This window comes from Crotalus tigris, unplaced genomic scaffold (genome assembly GCF_016545835.1).
Source record: "Crotalus tigris isolate CLP2741 ecotype Arizona unplaced genomic scaffold, ASM1654583v1 scf7180000019692.1526454, whole genome shotgun sequence".
Taxonomy (NCBI): domain Eukaryota; kingdom Metazoa; phylum Chordata; class Lepidosauria; order Squamata; family Viperidae; genus Crotalus; species Crotalus tigris.
The window spans coordinates 925,457-942,458 of NW_024097664.1; the positions used below are offsets into that span (position 1 = coordinate 925,457).

The 17,002-nt window shown below is 49.4% G+C and overlaps 2 protein-coding genes across 3 annotated transcripts in view; one reads left to right on the top strand and one right to left on the bottom strand.

Moving 5' to 3' along the window:
• The window catches only part of LOC120317510 (zinc finger protein 501-like), a 661,069-nt gene that overhangs the window by 496,430 nt on the left and 147,637 nt on the right, over positions 1-17,002 (bottom strand). The window lies entirely within an intron of this gene.
• Positions 1-17,002, top strand: part of NOTCH1 (notch receptor 1) — a 103,966-nt gene that overhangs the window by 81,016 nt on the left and 5,948 nt on the right. Inside the window, exons 24-33 of one of the 2 annotated variants that reach the window (XM_039364155.1) lie at positions 1,733-1,845; positions 3,426-3,994; positions 5,861-6,286; positions 8,264-8,412; positions 10,728-10,944; positions 12,548-12,638; positions 14,469-14,628; positions 15,980-16,275; positions 16,402-16,549; positions 16,648-16,745. In XM_039364155.1, coding sequence (XP_039220089.1) covers positions 1,733-1,845; positions 3,426-3,994; positions 5,861-6,286; positions 8,264-8,412; positions 10,728-10,944; positions 12,548-12,638; positions 14,469-14,628; positions 15,980-16,275; positions 16,402-16,549; positions 16,648-16,745 — 2,267 coding nt within the window. Of the gene's footprint in view, positions 1-1,732; positions 1,846-3,425; positions 3,995-5,860; positions 6,287-8,263; positions 8,413-9,223; positions 9,468-10,727; positions 10,945-12,547; positions 12,639-14,468; positions 14,629-15,979; positions 16,276-16,401; positions 16,550-16,647; positions 16,746-17,002 lie in introns of those variants that run through there. The other variant, XM_039364156.1, reaches the window with a different exon arrangement.

Below are 17,002 nucleotides of genomic sequence, written 5' to 3' on the forward strand. Positions count from 1 at the left end.
CTTCCTTCCTTCCTTCCTTCCTTCCTTCCTTCCTCTTTCCTTTCCCTTTCCTCCTTCCTTTTCCTCCCTCCCTCCCTTCCTTCCTCTTTCCCTTCCCTTCCTCCCTCCCTTTTCCCTTCCTTCCTCCCTTCCTCCCTCCCTTCCTTCCCCTTTCCCCTTCCTTCCTTGCTTCCTTCCTCTTTCTCTTCCTCCCTTTTCCCTTCCCTCCTTCCCTTTCCTTCCTCCCTCCCTCCCTTCCTTCCTTCCTCTTTCCCTTCCCTTCCTCCCTCCCTTTTCCCTTCCTTCCTCCCTTCCTCCCTCCCTTCCTTCCCCTTTCCCCTTCCTTCCTTCCTTCCTCTTTCTCTTCCTCCCTTTTCCCTTCCCTCCTTCCCTTTCCTTCCTCCCTCCTCCCTTCCTTCCTTCCTCTTTCCCTTCCCTTCCTCCCTCCTTTTTCCCTTCCCTCCTTCCCTTCCCTTTCCTTCCTCCCTCCCTCCCTTCCTTCCCCTTTCCCCTTCCTTCCTTCCTTCCATGGGTGGTTGCATGCTCAATGCAAAAGCCTGGTCTTTCTTTCTTTCTTTCTTTCTTTCTTTCTTTCTTTCTTTCTTTCTTTCTTTCTTTCTTTCTCCCCTTCCTTCTCTTCTTTCCTCCCTCTCTTGTCTCCCTTCCTTCCTTCCTTCCCTCCCTCCTTCCTTCCCTTCCTTTCTCCATCTTTCCCCTCCCTTCCTTCCTTCCTCTTTCCCTTCCCTTCCTCCCTTCCTTTCCCCTCCCTTCCTCCCTCCCTCCCTCCCTTCCTCCCTTCCTTCCTTCCTTCCTTCCTTCCTTCCTTCCTTCCTTCCTTCCTTCCTTCCTTCCTTCCTTCCTTCCTTCCTTCCATGGGTGGTTGCATGCTCACTGCAAAAGCTTGCTCTTTCTTTCTTTCTTTCTTTCTTTCTTTCTTTCTTTCTTTCTTTCTTTCTTTCTTTCTTTCTTTCTCCCTTTCCTTTTCTTTCCTCCCTCTCTTGTCTCCCTTTCTTTCCCCTCCCTCCCTCCCTTCCTTCTTCTTTCCCTTTCCTTCCTCCCTCCCTTTCCCCTTCCTTCCTTCCTTCCTTCCTTCCTCCCTCTTTCCCCTCCCTTTTCCCTTCCCTCCTTCCCTTCCCCCCTCCCCTCCATCCCTGAATGCAGCCTCCACCAGTTCTTCGTTGGGGAGAAGCTGAAGCAGTGCCCCCTTCACAGACTACTGAGGCGTTGTCTCTTTGACACCTGAAAATTACAGTAAACCCCCCCATTCTAATTGCACGTGGGGGTGAAAGGATCTTAGTTGAAATACGGGGGGGAGAGGGGGGAATTAATATTTCCTACCTTTAAGAGAGCAAAGAAAAGGTCACCGAGTTTTGATCTGGGGCTGGCCTGGCCGGATCTCTGTTTATAGTGCTTTAGTTCCACCGCAGAGTATTGCGCCGGCTTTGACTTACAGCGAGACGCAAAGTAAACGCGTCAGCTTTTATTTTCACTGCTCGCTGAATCCAACAGCAGCCTCTCCCGTTCAGGAAAGCTTTTTTGCGCTCCTTAACCAGCAGAACGAAGGGGGAAAAAAAGAAAAAGTTTCTAGCCTTTCGTCACAACCCTTGCAAAATAAAGGAGGGCGACCTGGTTCCACGAAAGGTTTCCAGCCCGGGGAGGTTGAGGCAGGACCCCCCCCCCTTCACCCGAACGGTAGGGGGGAAAACGTAGACACCTGATTCGGCCTGAAGCCCCCCTTTTGCTCTCCTTCCAGGACGGTGCTGCGAAACGCTGCTGAATGGCTGCCAGACCAGACCCTGTCGGAACGGGGGAACTTGTGCCGTCGCCAGCAACACAAAACAGGGTTACATCTGCAGGTGTCCCCCGGTATGCGGCCGGCTGGGGTCACGGAGCAGGAGGGGGGTGGCTGAAGAGGGAAGCCTCAGCTTCTTCGCACCTTGATTGTGATGGAATGGGTGGAGCTGGGCTCTTTCAGCACTTAGGGGCGGGGCTTGCCCCACCTGGGAAACTGGGTCGTCTGGGAGGGCACCACTGGACCCCACTGGGAAGTTTATGATTCCACATATAACACAAATTACCCTTAGCCCTTGATTTGTGAAGTTAATTGAGCCCTGTTGGAATATTCATGAGCAGGAAGAGTCATGTGGTAGCTTCTGATTTATTTTTTCACCAATAGAGAAATTAAAATTCTCTAACAAGCCCACAATTTCGTTTGTGCGTCAAGATGCTCGCAAAGTGCCCATTATTATTATTATTATTATTATGGATCGTCGCACAGTTAGCCAGATGTTCAGACTGGATTTGGCATTTTGTCTACCTATCGAGTCCTTACCCAGGACCTGGGATAGGCAGATGTGGATGTTTGATGGTATTACAGGTATCGTCGCAGGATGGAAGCAGTTCCTAGTAAAGCCGCCTTTTGCTATTGACTAATAGCGAATTTGTCAATGTCAATGGTCTTCAAGTGGTGCTCCAGTTGTTTTGGGATTGCACCCAAGGAGCCTATCACTATTGGTACTACCCTTGCTTGCTTTTGCCGCAGTCTTTTTATTTCTATTTGTAGGTCTTTGTATTTTGTTATCTTCTCCAGTTCTTTCTCTATTATTATTATTATTATTATTATGGATCATCGCACAGTCAGCCAGATGTTCAGGCTGGATTTGGCATTTTGTCTACCTATCGAGTCCTTACCCAGGACCTGGGATAGGCAGATGTGGATGTTTGATGGTATTACAGGTATCGTCGTAGGATGGAAGCAGTTCCTAGTAAGGCCGCCTTTTGCAATTGACTAATAGCGAATTTGTCAATGCCAGTGGTGTTCAAGTGGTGCTCCAGTTGTTTTGGGATTGCACCCAAGGAGCCTATGACTATTGGTACTACCCTTGCTTGCTTTTGCCACAGTCTTTCTATTTCTATTTGTAGGTCTTTGTATTTTGTTATCTTCTCCAGTTCTTTCTCTATTACTACTACTACTACTACTACTACTACTACTACTACTACTACTATTATTATTATTATTATTATTATTATTATTATTATTATTATGGCTGTCCAGTCTCTTCTTAAAAACCTCCAGTGTTGGAGCATTCACCACCTCTGGAGGCAGGTTGTTCCACTGGTTAATTGTTTTGATTGTCAGGAAGTTTCTCCTTAGTTCCAGGTTGCTTCTCTCCTTGATTAGTTTCCATCCATTGCTTCTTGTCCTGCCTTCGGGTGCTTTGAAGGATAGCTTGACCCCCTCTTCTATGGGGCAACCCCTGAGATATTGGAACACGGCTATCATGTCTCCCCTTGACAGCTACTTGACAGCACCCCCCCCCCCTTGGCCTGATGTGTTCCCACGAAGGCTGGAGAGCCCCTGGTCTGGAGTGCTGCTCCCCCAGTCTCAGCGTTCCTTCCGGTTCCTTCACTTCTGAATGATGGTCTTCTTCTTCTTCCCCTCTCAGGACTTGAACGGCGCCACTTGTGAAAACGACGTGCACAGCTGTGGGATGCTGCGGTGCCTGAACGGCGGGACCTGCGTTTCCACCGCCCAGCAGACCAGGTGCCTGTGCGCGCCGGGTTTCACCGGTCCCGAGTGCCAGTTCCCCTCCCACAGCCCCTGCCAGTCCGCCCCCTGCTACAATGAGGGCACCTGCCAGTTCACCCAAGAGCCGCCCCACTACCGCTGCCTCTGCCCCATCAACTTCAACGGCCTCCACTGCCACATCCTGGACTTTGAATTCCCGGGGGGTCCCGGTCAGGACATCACCCCTCCCCCGGTGGAGGAGAAGTGCGAGATCCCGGGCTGCCCCAGCCTGGCCGGCAACAAGATCTGCGACGCCAAGTGCAACAACCACGCCTGCGGCTGGGACGGCGGGGACTGTTCGCTCAACTTCAACGACCCCTGGAAGAACTGCACCCAGGCCCTGCAGTGCTGGAACTACTTCAACGACGGCAAGTGTGACGTCCAGTGCAACAACAGTGGCTGCCTGTACGACGGCTTTGACTGCCAGAAGGTCGAGCTGCAGTGCAAGTAAGTGGCTGTGCCCGGCCAGCCGGGCGGCGCGTTGCGTCCCTTTCCCCCGCTTCAAGGAGGCTCGCTTTTTCTTTCCTTTTCAACAAGGGGAAAGAGAAGGAGGAAGAGCTGCTTGCAGCCATGTTTCCCCCAAAATAAGACCGGATCTTATATTAATTTTTGCTCCAAAAGATGCTTTAGAGCAGTGGTGGCGAACCTACGGCACGCGTGCCAGAGGCGGCATTCGGAGCCCTCTCTGTGGGCACACGCACCGTCGTCCCAGCCCCACCTCCTCCCACAGCCCCCCGGAGGAGAGTCGCCCCCGGGCGCGGCCCACATGAAGCAGTGCAGCCAAGGACATGGCAGCCAGGCAGCGGGGACAAGACTCCGCCCTTGTGCCCCATTGTGCACAGATGCTGCTGCGGGGCACGGGCAGATGGCGTGGCCACCATGTCACTGCTGGGCTGCCTGGATAATCTGTGGCAGGCCGTGGAGGTGGTGGGTGGCCCAGTGGGGTGGGGGGCAGGTTTTGGGCATCGCTGCTTTAGGGCTTGTATTCGGGGAAATACGGCACCGAATGAGTCCGCCTGGCTGACAATCTTTTTTTTTTTTTTTACAAATTTTATTTATAATACAGTTGAAAACAAACAACCATTGGATTTAACGTGACATTCCAGTATATACATTCTTATCAGATTATTCCATTTTTTACAATCAATTCTTCATCTCTACGTATACATCTAAGTTTTATGTACAATACTTGTTCTAAAATAACATATCTTTCTATCTTAACCTTCGTCTTTAATCCCGACCGTCTTCTTCAAATTCCCCCAGCGGTAAAATTTATCCCAGGTTTCATAATAAACTGATCCACATTTGTCTTTTAATATCCTTGGGAGCCTGTCCATTTCCGCACATGCTAATATTTTATGTATTAACTCTTCCTCTGTGGAATTTCCTTGCTCTTCCATTTCTACGCAAATGCAAGCCTAGCTGCAGTCAGGATGTGTAGCAGCAGATAGATTGTTCCCTTGTCGTATTTTTCTGTCGTTATTCCCAACGAAGAGAGTTCAGGTTTTAACTCTAAGTCCAGTGTTAATATATCCCTCAACCAGTTTCGTGTCCTGTTCCAATATTCATGGATCTTTGGGCATTCCCACCACATATGGTAGTATGAACCTATTGCTGTTTTACATTTCCAGCATAGGGGTGAGATGTTTGAACCTATTTTGGCTAGCCTTACGGGTGGGAAAAGCCTGGCTGACAATCTTAACTGGGGCTTATTTTTGGGGTGAGGCTTATATTACGAGCATCCTGAAAAATCAGGCTAGGGCAGGGGTAGGCAACCTTGGCTCTTTTGTGACTGGTGGACTTCAGCTCCCAGAATTCCTGAGCCAGCCATGCTGAGGGGAAAGGGAGAGGTTTCCAAGCTGAGCCAGGCTGGCTCAGGAATTCTGGGAGTTGAAGTCCACCAGTCATAAAAGAGCTGAGGTTGCCTACCCCTGGGCTAGGCCTAGGCTGTTTTATGACTCATGGACTTCAACTCCCAGAATTCCTGAGCCAGCACGGCTCAGCTTGGAAACCTCGCCCTGTCCCCTCAGCGTGGCTGGCTCAGGAATTCTGGGAGTTGAAGTCCACCAGTCATAAAAGAGCCGAGGTTGCCTACCCCTGGGCTAGGCCTAGGCTGTTTTATGACTCATGGACTTCAACTCCCAGAATTCCTGAGCCAGCACGGCTCAGCTTGGAAACCTCGCCCTGTCCCCTCAGCGTGGCTGGCTCAGGAATTCTGGGAGTTGAAGTCCACCGGTCATCAAAGAGCCGAGGTCGCAGACCCCTGGTCTAGGTGATCGGTGGCCTCACTCGTTTCTCCCTCCATCTTGGCAGCCCTCTCTACGACCAGTACTGCAAGGATCACTTTTCTGACGGCAACTGCGATCAGGGCTGCAACAGCGCCGAGTGCGAATGGGATGGCCTCGACTGTGCCAACCACGTGCCCCAGAAGCTGGCCGACGGGACCCTGGTGGTGGTGGTGCTGGTCAGCCCTGAAATCCTGAGGAACTACTCCTTGAACTTCCTGCGGGAGCTCAGCCGGGTCCTGCACACCAACGTGGTCTTCAAGAAGGACACCAATGGCGAGGACATGATCTTCCCTTATTTTGGGAACCCAGAAGAACTAAAAAAACACCGCATCAAGAGGTCGGCGGGCGACTGGCCAGATGTGTCGGAAGTGGTGGTCAGCATGAAGGCAGCCCTCCACGCGAGGATCAGTGGGAGGCCGAAGAGAGAGCTGGACCAGGTGGAAATCTACGGGTAAGCACCACAGCAGAGTGAACCGAGGTGACTAGGATTGTGTGTGTGTGTGTGTGTGTGTGTGTGTAGGAAGGGGGGGTATTAGAGGTCATTCAGACCCAGGCATAAAGCTGCAGCAGGGCAATGAGGGACTTTGCGTTGTGTGGCAGGAATAGAATTAGAAATAGAATAGGGAATAGAATAGAATAGAATAGAATAGAATAGAATAGAATAGAATAGAATAGAATAGAAATACAGAAAAATAGAATAAAACAGAAATACAGAAGAATAAAATAGAATAGAATAGAAAATAGAATAGAAAATAGAATAGAATAATGAATAGAATAGAATAGAATAGAATAGAATAGAATAGAATAGAAATACAGAAAAATAGAATAAAACAGAAATACAGAAGAATAAAATAGAATAGAATAGAAAATAGAATAGAATAATGAATAGAATAGAATAGAATAGAATGGAATAGAATAGTTGGAAGGGACCTTGGAGGACATCTAGTCCAGCCTCCTGCTCAAGCAGGAGAACCTATACCATCTCAGACAAGTGACTGTCTAGCCCAGACATGTCAAACTCACGACATCACGTGACGTCGCGCAACGTATCGGAGCTTTTTCGCCATTGCCAGCAATGACATGGCTTCCCAATGACGTGTCTGGCCCATGGGCCCGCAATTTGACACCTCTGGTCTAGCCTCTTCTTAAAAATCTCCAGTGATGGAGCTCCCATGATTTCTGGAGGCAAGCTGTTCCACCGGTTAATTGTCCTCACTGTCAGGAAGTTTCTCCTTAATTCTAGGTTGCTTCTCTCCTTGATGAGTTTCCATCCATTGCTTCTTATCCTTCCCTCTGGTGCTTTGGAGAATAGTTTGATGCCCTCTTCTTTGGGGCAGCCCCTCAAATACTGGGATACTGCTATCATGTCTCCCCTATTTCTTCTTTTTTTTAGACTAGCCAAGCCCAAGTCCTGTAGCCGTTCTTTGTATGTTTTAGTCTCCAGGCCTTGGATCATCTTAGTTGCTCTTCTCTGAATTTTTTCTAAACTCTCAACATCTTTTTTGTGATAAGGTGACCAAAATTGGCTACAGTATTCCAGCTGTGGCCTCACTAAGGTTTTATAAAGCGGTACTAATACCTCGTGTGACCTTGATTCTACGCCTCTGTTTATACAATCCAGGATTGTGTTAGGTTTTTTGGTTGCTGCTGCACACGGTTGGCTCGTGGTTAAGTGATCGTCCACTAGGACTCCAAGGTCCCTCTCACAGTTACTGTTTTTAAGCCGGGTCTCGCCCAATCTGTATTTGTGCCTTTGGTTTTTCCTGCCTAAGGTGTAGGACTTTGCTTCTCTCCACATTAATTTGGAAGAATAATCCTAGGCCTGATCAGCTGGAAGGAACAGAACTTGTGCCCAGAGAGAAGAATATTCTGAGAATATCCAAGGAGAATAGCCCAAAGGCCTATGCCGAATGCCTCACAGGCAGTCCTTGACTTACGAGCAGAATTAAGCCCCAGATTTCCATTGCTAAGCAAAACAGATGCTAAGTGAGTTTTGCCCCATTTTATGACCTTTCTTGCCACAGTTGCTAAGTGAGTCATGGCAGTTATTCAGTTAGTAAGCTGGAGGTTTGATGAATCCGGCTTTCCCGTTGACTTTGCTTGTCAGAAAGTCACCAGAAACGATCACACGATCCCAGGACACCGCAACGGTCATAAACACCAACCGTGTCAGCTGTCGAGGGTCTGGATTTTAATCGTGTGGCCACAGGGATGCTGCAAGGGTCCTAAGTCACTTTTTTCCAGTGCCGTTGTAACTTTTGAACGGTCACTGAATGAACTGTGGTAAGTCGAGGACTACCTGGATGCTGTCTGGCACAGCTGGGTCAGGCTGCAGCCCCCGGCTCTGATGAAGACGCCTGAGTCCTGTACTGAAGGACGGCCGTCCTTCCTGCTAATTCCCGTGGGCTTCCCTTTCCCCAACCTGCAGGTCCATTGTTCACCTGGAAATCGACAACCGCCAGTGTGTCCAGTCTTCTTCTCAGTGCTTCCAAAGTGCCACCGACGTAGCGGCGTTCCTGGGTGCCTTGGCCTCAAGCGGCAACTTGGACATTCCCTACAAGATCGAGGCTGTGAAAAGTAAGTAGACTCAGTTTACAATCCCCTCTGGGACTTCCCCGGGGGATCGCAGGGCCTGGAAAGCCGCTGAGGGTACGGAGGCAGGTTGCTGAGGCCTTCAGGAACAGAGGCTGGATAAATGAGCATCCTGCTTTGGTAACTCTCCACCTTCTGGACCTGTCCTCCAGTGAAGCATCCTGTATGTAGGGTAGTGTCCCAAGCCTATGCAATTAGGATAGGTCAGCCTCTTCTCCAAAGCCCCCAAAGGCCGGACAAGAAGCAACGGATGGAGGCTAATCAAGGAGAGAAGCAACCTAGAACTATGGAGAAACTTCCTAACAGTGAGGACAATTAACCAGTGGAACAACCTGCCTGCAGAAGTGGTGAATGCTCCAACACTGGAGGGTTTTTTTTAAGAAGAGACTGTCTGAAATGGTAGGAGGGTCTTCTGCTTGAGCAAGGGGATGGAAGAGGTTCCTTCCAATTCTGCTATTGTGTCGTTATTATTCTGTTTGGCCATCACAAACACACGTTTTAATATATTAACATCAGAATTGGATGTGATGCTGCTCCTTTATTTGCTCTTTGCACTGAAACCTGGGAGGGAAGGTCAGGCTGTTGAAGAGAGACAGGTGGTCCTCAGATATTGGCCCTTCATAAGATTAACAACTGTAGCAAAAAAAAAATCATAAAAATATATTCCTTTGCGGGGCCTGCCATTCTGGGGGGAGGGGGGGCTGCTTGCTTGGGGAATGTCTTTGCCTGGCTCTTTGAAATGTCCTCCCTCCATGAGAAAGGAATGTGGCTTGAAAAACATCTTCCTTATCTTCAGACAATGAAGCCTGGGACCGTTGAGAAACGAAACCGAGAGAGAGCTTGAGATGAGCGCTAGATCACTAGGTTCTCAAAACAACCTAGCCCCTATAGATTGGCTGGATTTCAACTGGACGGTTGAACACTGGGGGTTGGAGACCTGAATGAGCCATTTGATGTAACCTTTCACGCATGAAATATTCAGACCTTGCTTTGTTCTTCTGCTATCGCTCACTCTCAATAAAAGTTCCTTTTGAAACGGTGCCTGTTTCAAGAGTGCTGCTTTTTTGGGGGACCTAGTTGAGGCAGGTCCTTGCAATCAGGCAGTTACTGACCACCTCATTTGGTGATGGACATTCAGGCCCCAATTGTGGTCCTAAGCTGAGAATTACTTGTATTAATTAGATCTGCTTATTTTTTTTTAATATCTGGTCAAGGCTGTGAGGAAGTTAATAAAAATCTCAGAAAGGAGAGAATATAAATATCTAAAAAGAAGGAGCATAAACATGGAGGCTATTACTTCTGTCGGCCGATCTTTATATTGTTGTCTATTAAAATATCCATCTAGCATCGAAGCCGTGGAATTTGGGGTTTCCCACCAGTTTTCCGATAACAAAACTTTGGATTCTAATCTTTCAGAATGTCAACAGGCCAGTGTTCTTTCAACGTTGGCATCGACGTGCGGATTTCAACTCCCAGAATTCCCCAGCCACCCATGCTGGCTGAGTAATTCTGGGAGTTGAAACGCACAGTTCTTAAAATTAGTAAGGTTGAGAAAGAGTGGATTAAGTTCATAATGGATTGTATATAGTTTGGGGCTAATTCTGCCAGCGGCAGCTCAGTAAGCTTCTTGAGTCAAAAGACACCCAGCACAGGCCCCCGATAACATGTATGTGCCCCGCCTGCGTAATGTACAACCCACAATCCAATTCTAAACGATGGGCCAAGAGCTGTGAAACCGAAGCGATGAAAAGTAAGCGTCCCTTGAGCAATTAGCTGAATGCCTTATAAAAAAGAAGTCCCCGTTCCCTTGCTCTTTTTTGGGGCGGGGGGAATCTCAAGTTTTGCCTCCCCTCCCGAACTTATTTCAAAATAATTTATTGCTAGGAAAGGAGGGAGGGAAGGAGGAGAAGCTGCCTCAGACCTTGTAATTGATCAGTGACATGTGAAGAGCTGAAGGATTCTTCTCCCAAATCCTACTCAATCCTTTGGACTTAACCGCTCAATGTGGATTCAATGATTTGAAATGGGCTAATCCTTTTTCTCCTAAAGGAAAGAAAGCTTTTTTTTCCCTCAGCGCAGCAACAGAGAGTTTGCAATGCTGATGAATCACATCGAAAATGACCTCCTCCTCCTACTACTCCCACTCTTACTCCTCCTCCTCCTCCTCCTGAGGAGTTGGCAGAGGGAGGGGGCGAGCGTTGGGGGCAGCTCGGACCTCCTTGGCCCTCACTTTGCCATCCTCTGGCTGATGAGCACCTTCCCTCGGTCTGATCTTGGCACTTTGGGCTTTTGCATCGCAGGCGAGACGGCCGATTCCCCCCGGAGCAGCCAGTGGTATCCTATGTATGTGGTGGCCCCGTTGGTCTTCCTCCTCTTCTGCGTGGGCATCGGCGTTTTGGCAACTCGCAAGCGGCGGAGGGAACATGGGCAGCTGTGGTTCCCCGAAGGCTTCAAAGTGACGGAGTCCAGTAAGAAGAAACGGCGGGAGCCACTGGGGGAGGATTCCGTGGGGCTGAAGTGAGTATTCCCCCCTCCCTCCCTTCCTCTTGTAGGGGTCTCCAGGCATAAGTTGGGGTGCTTAGACTGATCCTCCGGAGAGACGCTCCCTCTCCGTCTGGTTCGTGCAAAGAGCCTTGCGTGGATCTGACTCTGGTCTTCATGGGGTGGAAGCAGAAAAGGATGTATTGGTTGGGGAGGCAAAAAGCACCTGAAGTGAGGCCAGCAGTGTTGCCTCACTAACCCAGGTTTAGCGTGTTGGAGGAGCACAACGTGGCGGGCACTTCACTCTTTGCGGCATGCCGGCTTTGACTTCCGTTTAGCCAAAGAGAACTTGGCTGGGAAAGACATTGTTTACATTCTTTTTTTTTTTTCCCAAGCATTTTGAATGTTTGCTTCCTTTTTGGGGTGACTAGAGGCAAATAATAGTCCTGTGGTTTTGGTGAAAGGGCTGGCTTTCTGCCCCACGCAAGACAAGCTGTAGGAAACACACGGAGGCTGCCTCCATGGCCCTAGGTGTAGAGGGCATCTGTAGGAATCTGGGGGGGGGGGCATTGATTCCTGCTATGCTTTGACTTCATTTTCTCTCGGTGGGCATCGTGGGTAAATCTCAGGAGGTCTGTGAATGTGGCAAAGCAAAGCTGGCTGAGGAATTCTGGGAATTGAAGTCCACAAGTCTTAAAGTTGCCAAGGTTGAGAACCCCTGTTCTAAGTGGACTTAAGTTTTTCATTCAAGAATGACTGCAGATGACAAAGTAATCTGGTTATATTTTAGGACTCCCTCGACTCCCCGTTTTAGCACATCTCCCTTTTAAGTGTATTTATTGTTATGGATTTATACAGAAGCACAGATATTATTTGATATTATTTGATATTTTTTAATGCATGAGCAGTATGGACTTCCTTTCGTGAGAGAGCCTGCATGTATTTTATCTTTATATATTTAAGTACATTCTCCTGAGAAAAGGTCCAATGATAGCTCCTTTTAAAAAAGAGAGATTTTGTTTTAAAAAAAAGAGAGAGAGAGAGAAAAGATCTAATGGCTTTACAAGATTCCCAAAGAGCTGTAAAAGGTGACAACCAAAACCTCTTTATTTTCCAGCTCATAACTTTGGAAGGAGCATTCAGTGTTTACACAAACAGCTTGATTTTTGTGTAATAAATGGAAAATACACAACAAGCACATCGCCCAAACCACTCTGCTTCAAGAAAGTTTGATATTTTCGATCTTAATTTTAATTCCTTGCTATTTTTTTTTTTAACTTGGCTTGACTCCCATAGAAAGTTTCCACAATTAACTGGATTTCAGGAAGTTGGCATAGATAAAAGGTTGGAATAATGGGAAGATGTCTTTTTATTCAGTTCATCTAGTGCCAGTGTTTCTCAACCTTGACCATTTTAAGGCATGTGGACTTCAACTCCCAGAATTCCACAGCCAGCATTGCTGGCTGTGGAATTCTGGGAGTTGAAGTCCACATGCCTTAAAATGGTCAAGGTTGAGAAACACTGAGATTCTAGTCTTTAGTTACTCCACTTTATTTTGTTGACAGCAACTGCAGTTGGTCACTCGACCGTTTCCCCACGGATTTTAATTCCTTGCCTCTTTCTTCGCCCTTTCCCCCAGACCCTTGAAAAATGCTTCGAACGGCACCCTGATGGACGACAACCAGAACGAGTGGGGAGACGAGGAGACGCTCAACACCAAGAAATTCCGAGTAAGCTGGCCAAGGATGCTTTGCTTTTGGGAAGCTGGTTGCGCGGAGACGGGATGCTGGAAAATCCTCCAGAATTTTCTTTTTTTGAACTGCTTCTCGTTCAGTCTGGATTGGGCATTTGGGATTTCTGCTAGAGAAGGAGAGAATTTCACGGAAGGAGCGTGATCTTGCAATCTAAGGGACACCCGTCTGCGGTTTAGTCCTTTGCCCCGCCTGGGGGTTCTCAGGAGGGGTTGAAAGCAGCCCTTCCCTGAGGTCTTTTTCAGATCGGCAAGTGGGGGAGAGCTTGGCAAAGATGCCATGAAAAACACACCTAGGACAGTGATGGCGAACTTTTTAGAGACCGCGTGCCCAAAGGGCAACCCAAAGTCCACTTATGCATCGTCGGGTGCCGGGTGGGTGTGGCCCATTGGGTGGGCATGGCTGCGGTGGTAACAGCAGACTGGGTGGGACTAAAAAGTTCAATCAATCAATTCCAACTTTGCAAGATCTTTTGTTTTCCCGCGAGAAGTTGAAATTGATTGATTGATTGAACCTTTTTTTTTGTACACAGCGGCGGAGGCCTAAAGCAAAAAGGTTTCATAAAACCCAGCGGAAGGCCTAGGACTGGGGCGACGGCGCGCGTGCCCACAGAGAGGGCTCTGAGTGCCACCTCTGGCACCCGTGCCATAGCTTCGCCACCACTGACCTAGGACAACAGAGGGAGCCAGGAAACTCCAAAAACTCACGCCAAGAGGAAGTCAGACAAAATTCCCAAGCTCCCTAGGAATAAAGTAGGACCATAAACCCGTCTGGGGTTATTTGCCTGATAAGAAAAGGCTGAGAAATGGCAGGAGAGAGTTTAGCGCAGGGTGATTTTGTACCTTGGCAAGCCCATCAGTTGGATTCATGGACACACAAGTGCTTTCACGTGGAGAGCTACATCATGAAAATACACTCCCCCTTCCATCTTTTTCTTTCTTCATGGTTCTTTGTGGAAGGAAAGGGCAGATGGTAGCCTCGGCCCCCAGAGCATTTTGAGAACGAGGGCATGAAAACAGCGCAAGCCCTGTTCTTGGAGAGAACAGTCTTCCGTGTTAGGAAAGCGCTTGTCTAACTGCGACATTTTTAGATGCCCAGTTAAAACAGTTTTGCTCGCAGGAGCAAAACATGATGCGCTGCAGGAGTTTCGGGAACCTCTCTGAAAAATCTGCAGACACCCATCACTTTATGTGTGGATTTCAAACTTCTAGAAATCACCTCTTTGGCCCTCTTCTCCTTCTCCTTCTTCCTCTATTCCAGTGGTTCTCAACCTGTGGGTCAGGACCCCATTTGGGGTCAAACGACCATTTCACGGGGGTCGCCAAACAACGCAGTCCGCCATTTTTTCCCCCTTTTCCTTAGCTGTGCTACTCCCTTTTATTCTGTTGGCTTTTGAAAGCCAATAGAATAGACTCTCTGGGAATAGAGTCCAATTCTATTGGCTTTCAAAAACCAATAGGAATTGTCCAGGCTGTCTCTGCCCTGCTGAGCCCGCCAAAAGTCCCATTCTGCAAACGGTGCTGCACCCGTTGAGTAGTCCTCGACTTACGACCGGTTGAGTAGTCCTTGACTTACGACCGGTTGGGGGTCGCGGCATTAAAAAGGTTGATGCTCTATTCCCTTCCTTCTCCACTTTTCCCTATTTGTCAGGTAACCGGATGATACGAAACCAACTTCTAAGTAATAGGCTTGAATTTCTGACCTCAAAAGGCGTAGCTCCGTGTCGGCCTTCCTCTGAAACGAGCATTTTGCAGGAAAGCTCTGCCGAGTGGATCCTCAACTGACTTCTCCATCCCTCTTGTTCCCCAGCTAGAGGAACAGGTCATGTTGCCCGATGATCAGACTGACCACCGGCAGTGGACGCAGCAGCACCTGGATGCGGCCGACCTGCGCATTTCCTCCATGGCCCCCACCCCACCGCAGGGGGAGATTGACGCCGACTGCATGGACGTCAACGTTCGAGGGCCAGGTGGGTGAACCTTTGGATCTGTCCGTGAATGAGGGATCAATGCAAGATCCAGTTGGTAGCCCAGGTTCTGGATGTGAAGCTCCAGGTGGCCCCAACCCTGCCTGCCTCTCTTTCGTTTCTAATTTATTTTACGACATTTCATAATCTAAAATCCAAATGAAAATAAAGATAGCAGGGAAATAGGGAAGGGAAAGGGTGGGGGAAGTGTGGAAAAGAATAAAGAAACTGCAATCTCCAACTTTTTTCAGCACAATAGAATAAAAAAGGTAAGGCCTCAACTTTTTATTTTTATACATTTAGCATATGCTAGCCCAGGGGTATTGGTCGTAGAGAGGGCTGCCAAGGTGGAGGGAGAAACGAGTGAGGCCACCAATCACCTAGACCAGGGGTCTGCGACCTTGGCTCTTTTATGACTGGTGGACTTCAACTCCCAGAATTCCTGAGCCAGCCACGCTGAGGGGAAAGGGAGAGGTTTCCAAGCTGAGCCATGCTGGCTCAGGAATTCTGGGAGTTGAAGTCCACGAGTCATAAAGCGGCCTAGGCCTAGGCCAGAGTTAGTCAACTCCCAGAATTCCTGACCAGGGGTCTGCAACCTTGGCTCTTTCATGACTTGTGGACCAACTCCCAGAATTCCTGAGCCAGCCATGCTGAGGGGACAGGGAGAGGTTTCTAAGCTGAGCCATGCTGGCTCAGGAATTCTGGGAATTGAAGTCCACAAGTCATAAAGCACCCTAGGCCTAGACCAGGAGTCTGCAACCTTGGCTCTTTGATGACTGGTGGACTTCAACTCCCAGAATTCCTGAGCCAGCCATGCTGAGGGGAAAGGGAGAGGTTTCCAAGCTGAGCCATGCTGGCTCAGGAATTCTGGGAGTTGAAGTCCACCAGGCTTGAAGGGGCCATAGTTCCCCCATGCTGGCTCAGGAATTCTGGGAGTTGAAGTCCACTAGTCATAAAAGAGCCAAAGTTGCCTACCTCTGGCCTATACCATTTCAGACAAATGGCGGTCCAATCTCTTGTTAAAAACTTCCAGTATTGGAGCAGCCACAATTTTTGGAGGCAAGCTGTTGCACTAGTTAATCGTCCTCACCGTCAGGAAGTTTCTCCATAGTTCTCGGTTGCTTCTCTCCTTGATTAGCTTTCATCCGTTGCGTCTTGTCCTTCCCTCTGGTGCTTTGGAGAATAGCTTGACTCCCTCTTCTTTGTGGAAACCCCTAAGATAGTGGAACACTGCTATCACGTCACCCCCGTTGTTCACAGCTGTTCACTATATGTGGACTTGAACTCCCCAATTCCCCAGCCGGCCTGTCCTTCAGGCTGCTTTGGTTGACAGCTCCTCTTCCCGCCTTGCCAGACGGATTCACGCCCCTGATGATCGCTTCCTGCAGCGGAGGAGGCCTGGAGACCGCCAACAGCGAGGAGGAGGAGGACACCCCCGCCGTTGTTTCGGATTTCATCTACCAGGGGGCCAACCTGCACAGCCAGACGGATCGCACGGGGGAGACGGCCCTTCACCTGGCGGCGCGTTACGCCCGTTCGGATGCGGCCAAACGGCTGCTGGAAGCCAGCGCTGACGCCAACATCCAGGACCACATGGGCAAGACGCCGCTTCACGCAGCCGTGTCGGCAGATGCCCAGGGCGTCTTTCAGGTCAGGATGGTGCAAAAGTCTCAGACTGGGAGACATTTCTGCCCTCCTTTCCACCAAAACTGGGGTGGTTTCCACCGCAGCGCTTTCGACTATCTGCTAACTAGGATGCTTCTCCCCCCGGCACAGATCCTGATCCGGAACAGGGCCACCGACTTGGATGCCCGCATGCATGACGGCACCACGCCCCTGATTTTGGCGGCTCGCTTGGCGGTTGAAGGCATGCTGGAAGATCTCATCAGCTGTCACGCCGATGTCAACGCCGTTGACGATCTAGGTACCCAGTGGATCCCCAAGGCGTCCCTGAAGGGTCCGCCGAAGGAGGCTGCGGAACGGCCTGCTTATGGTCTCCCCCCTCTTCCTTTCCCCCTCCAGGCAAATCTGCCCTCCACTGGGCTGCGGCTGTGAACAACGTGGATGCCGCCCTGGCGCTGCTGAAAAACGGCGCTAACAAGGACATGCAAAATAACAAGGTCAGTGGGACCTCTTGGTTGAGGTCTGGGCTGCCAGAGAGCCCCCAACCCAGTGGAACTGCCTTGGCTCATTTCCTCCCTCTTCTTCCAATATACCCCACTAACTCTTTTTGGGGGGGGGGGAGTGAAAATGGCAGATGGCCTCACAGGTTGTAGAGAATGAGGGACGTGAGCTGGACAGAGATGGGCCAAAGGAAAAACATGGCTCAAATCCAAAACGGGAAACGGGCCCGAGCAAGCTATTTATTTATTTATTT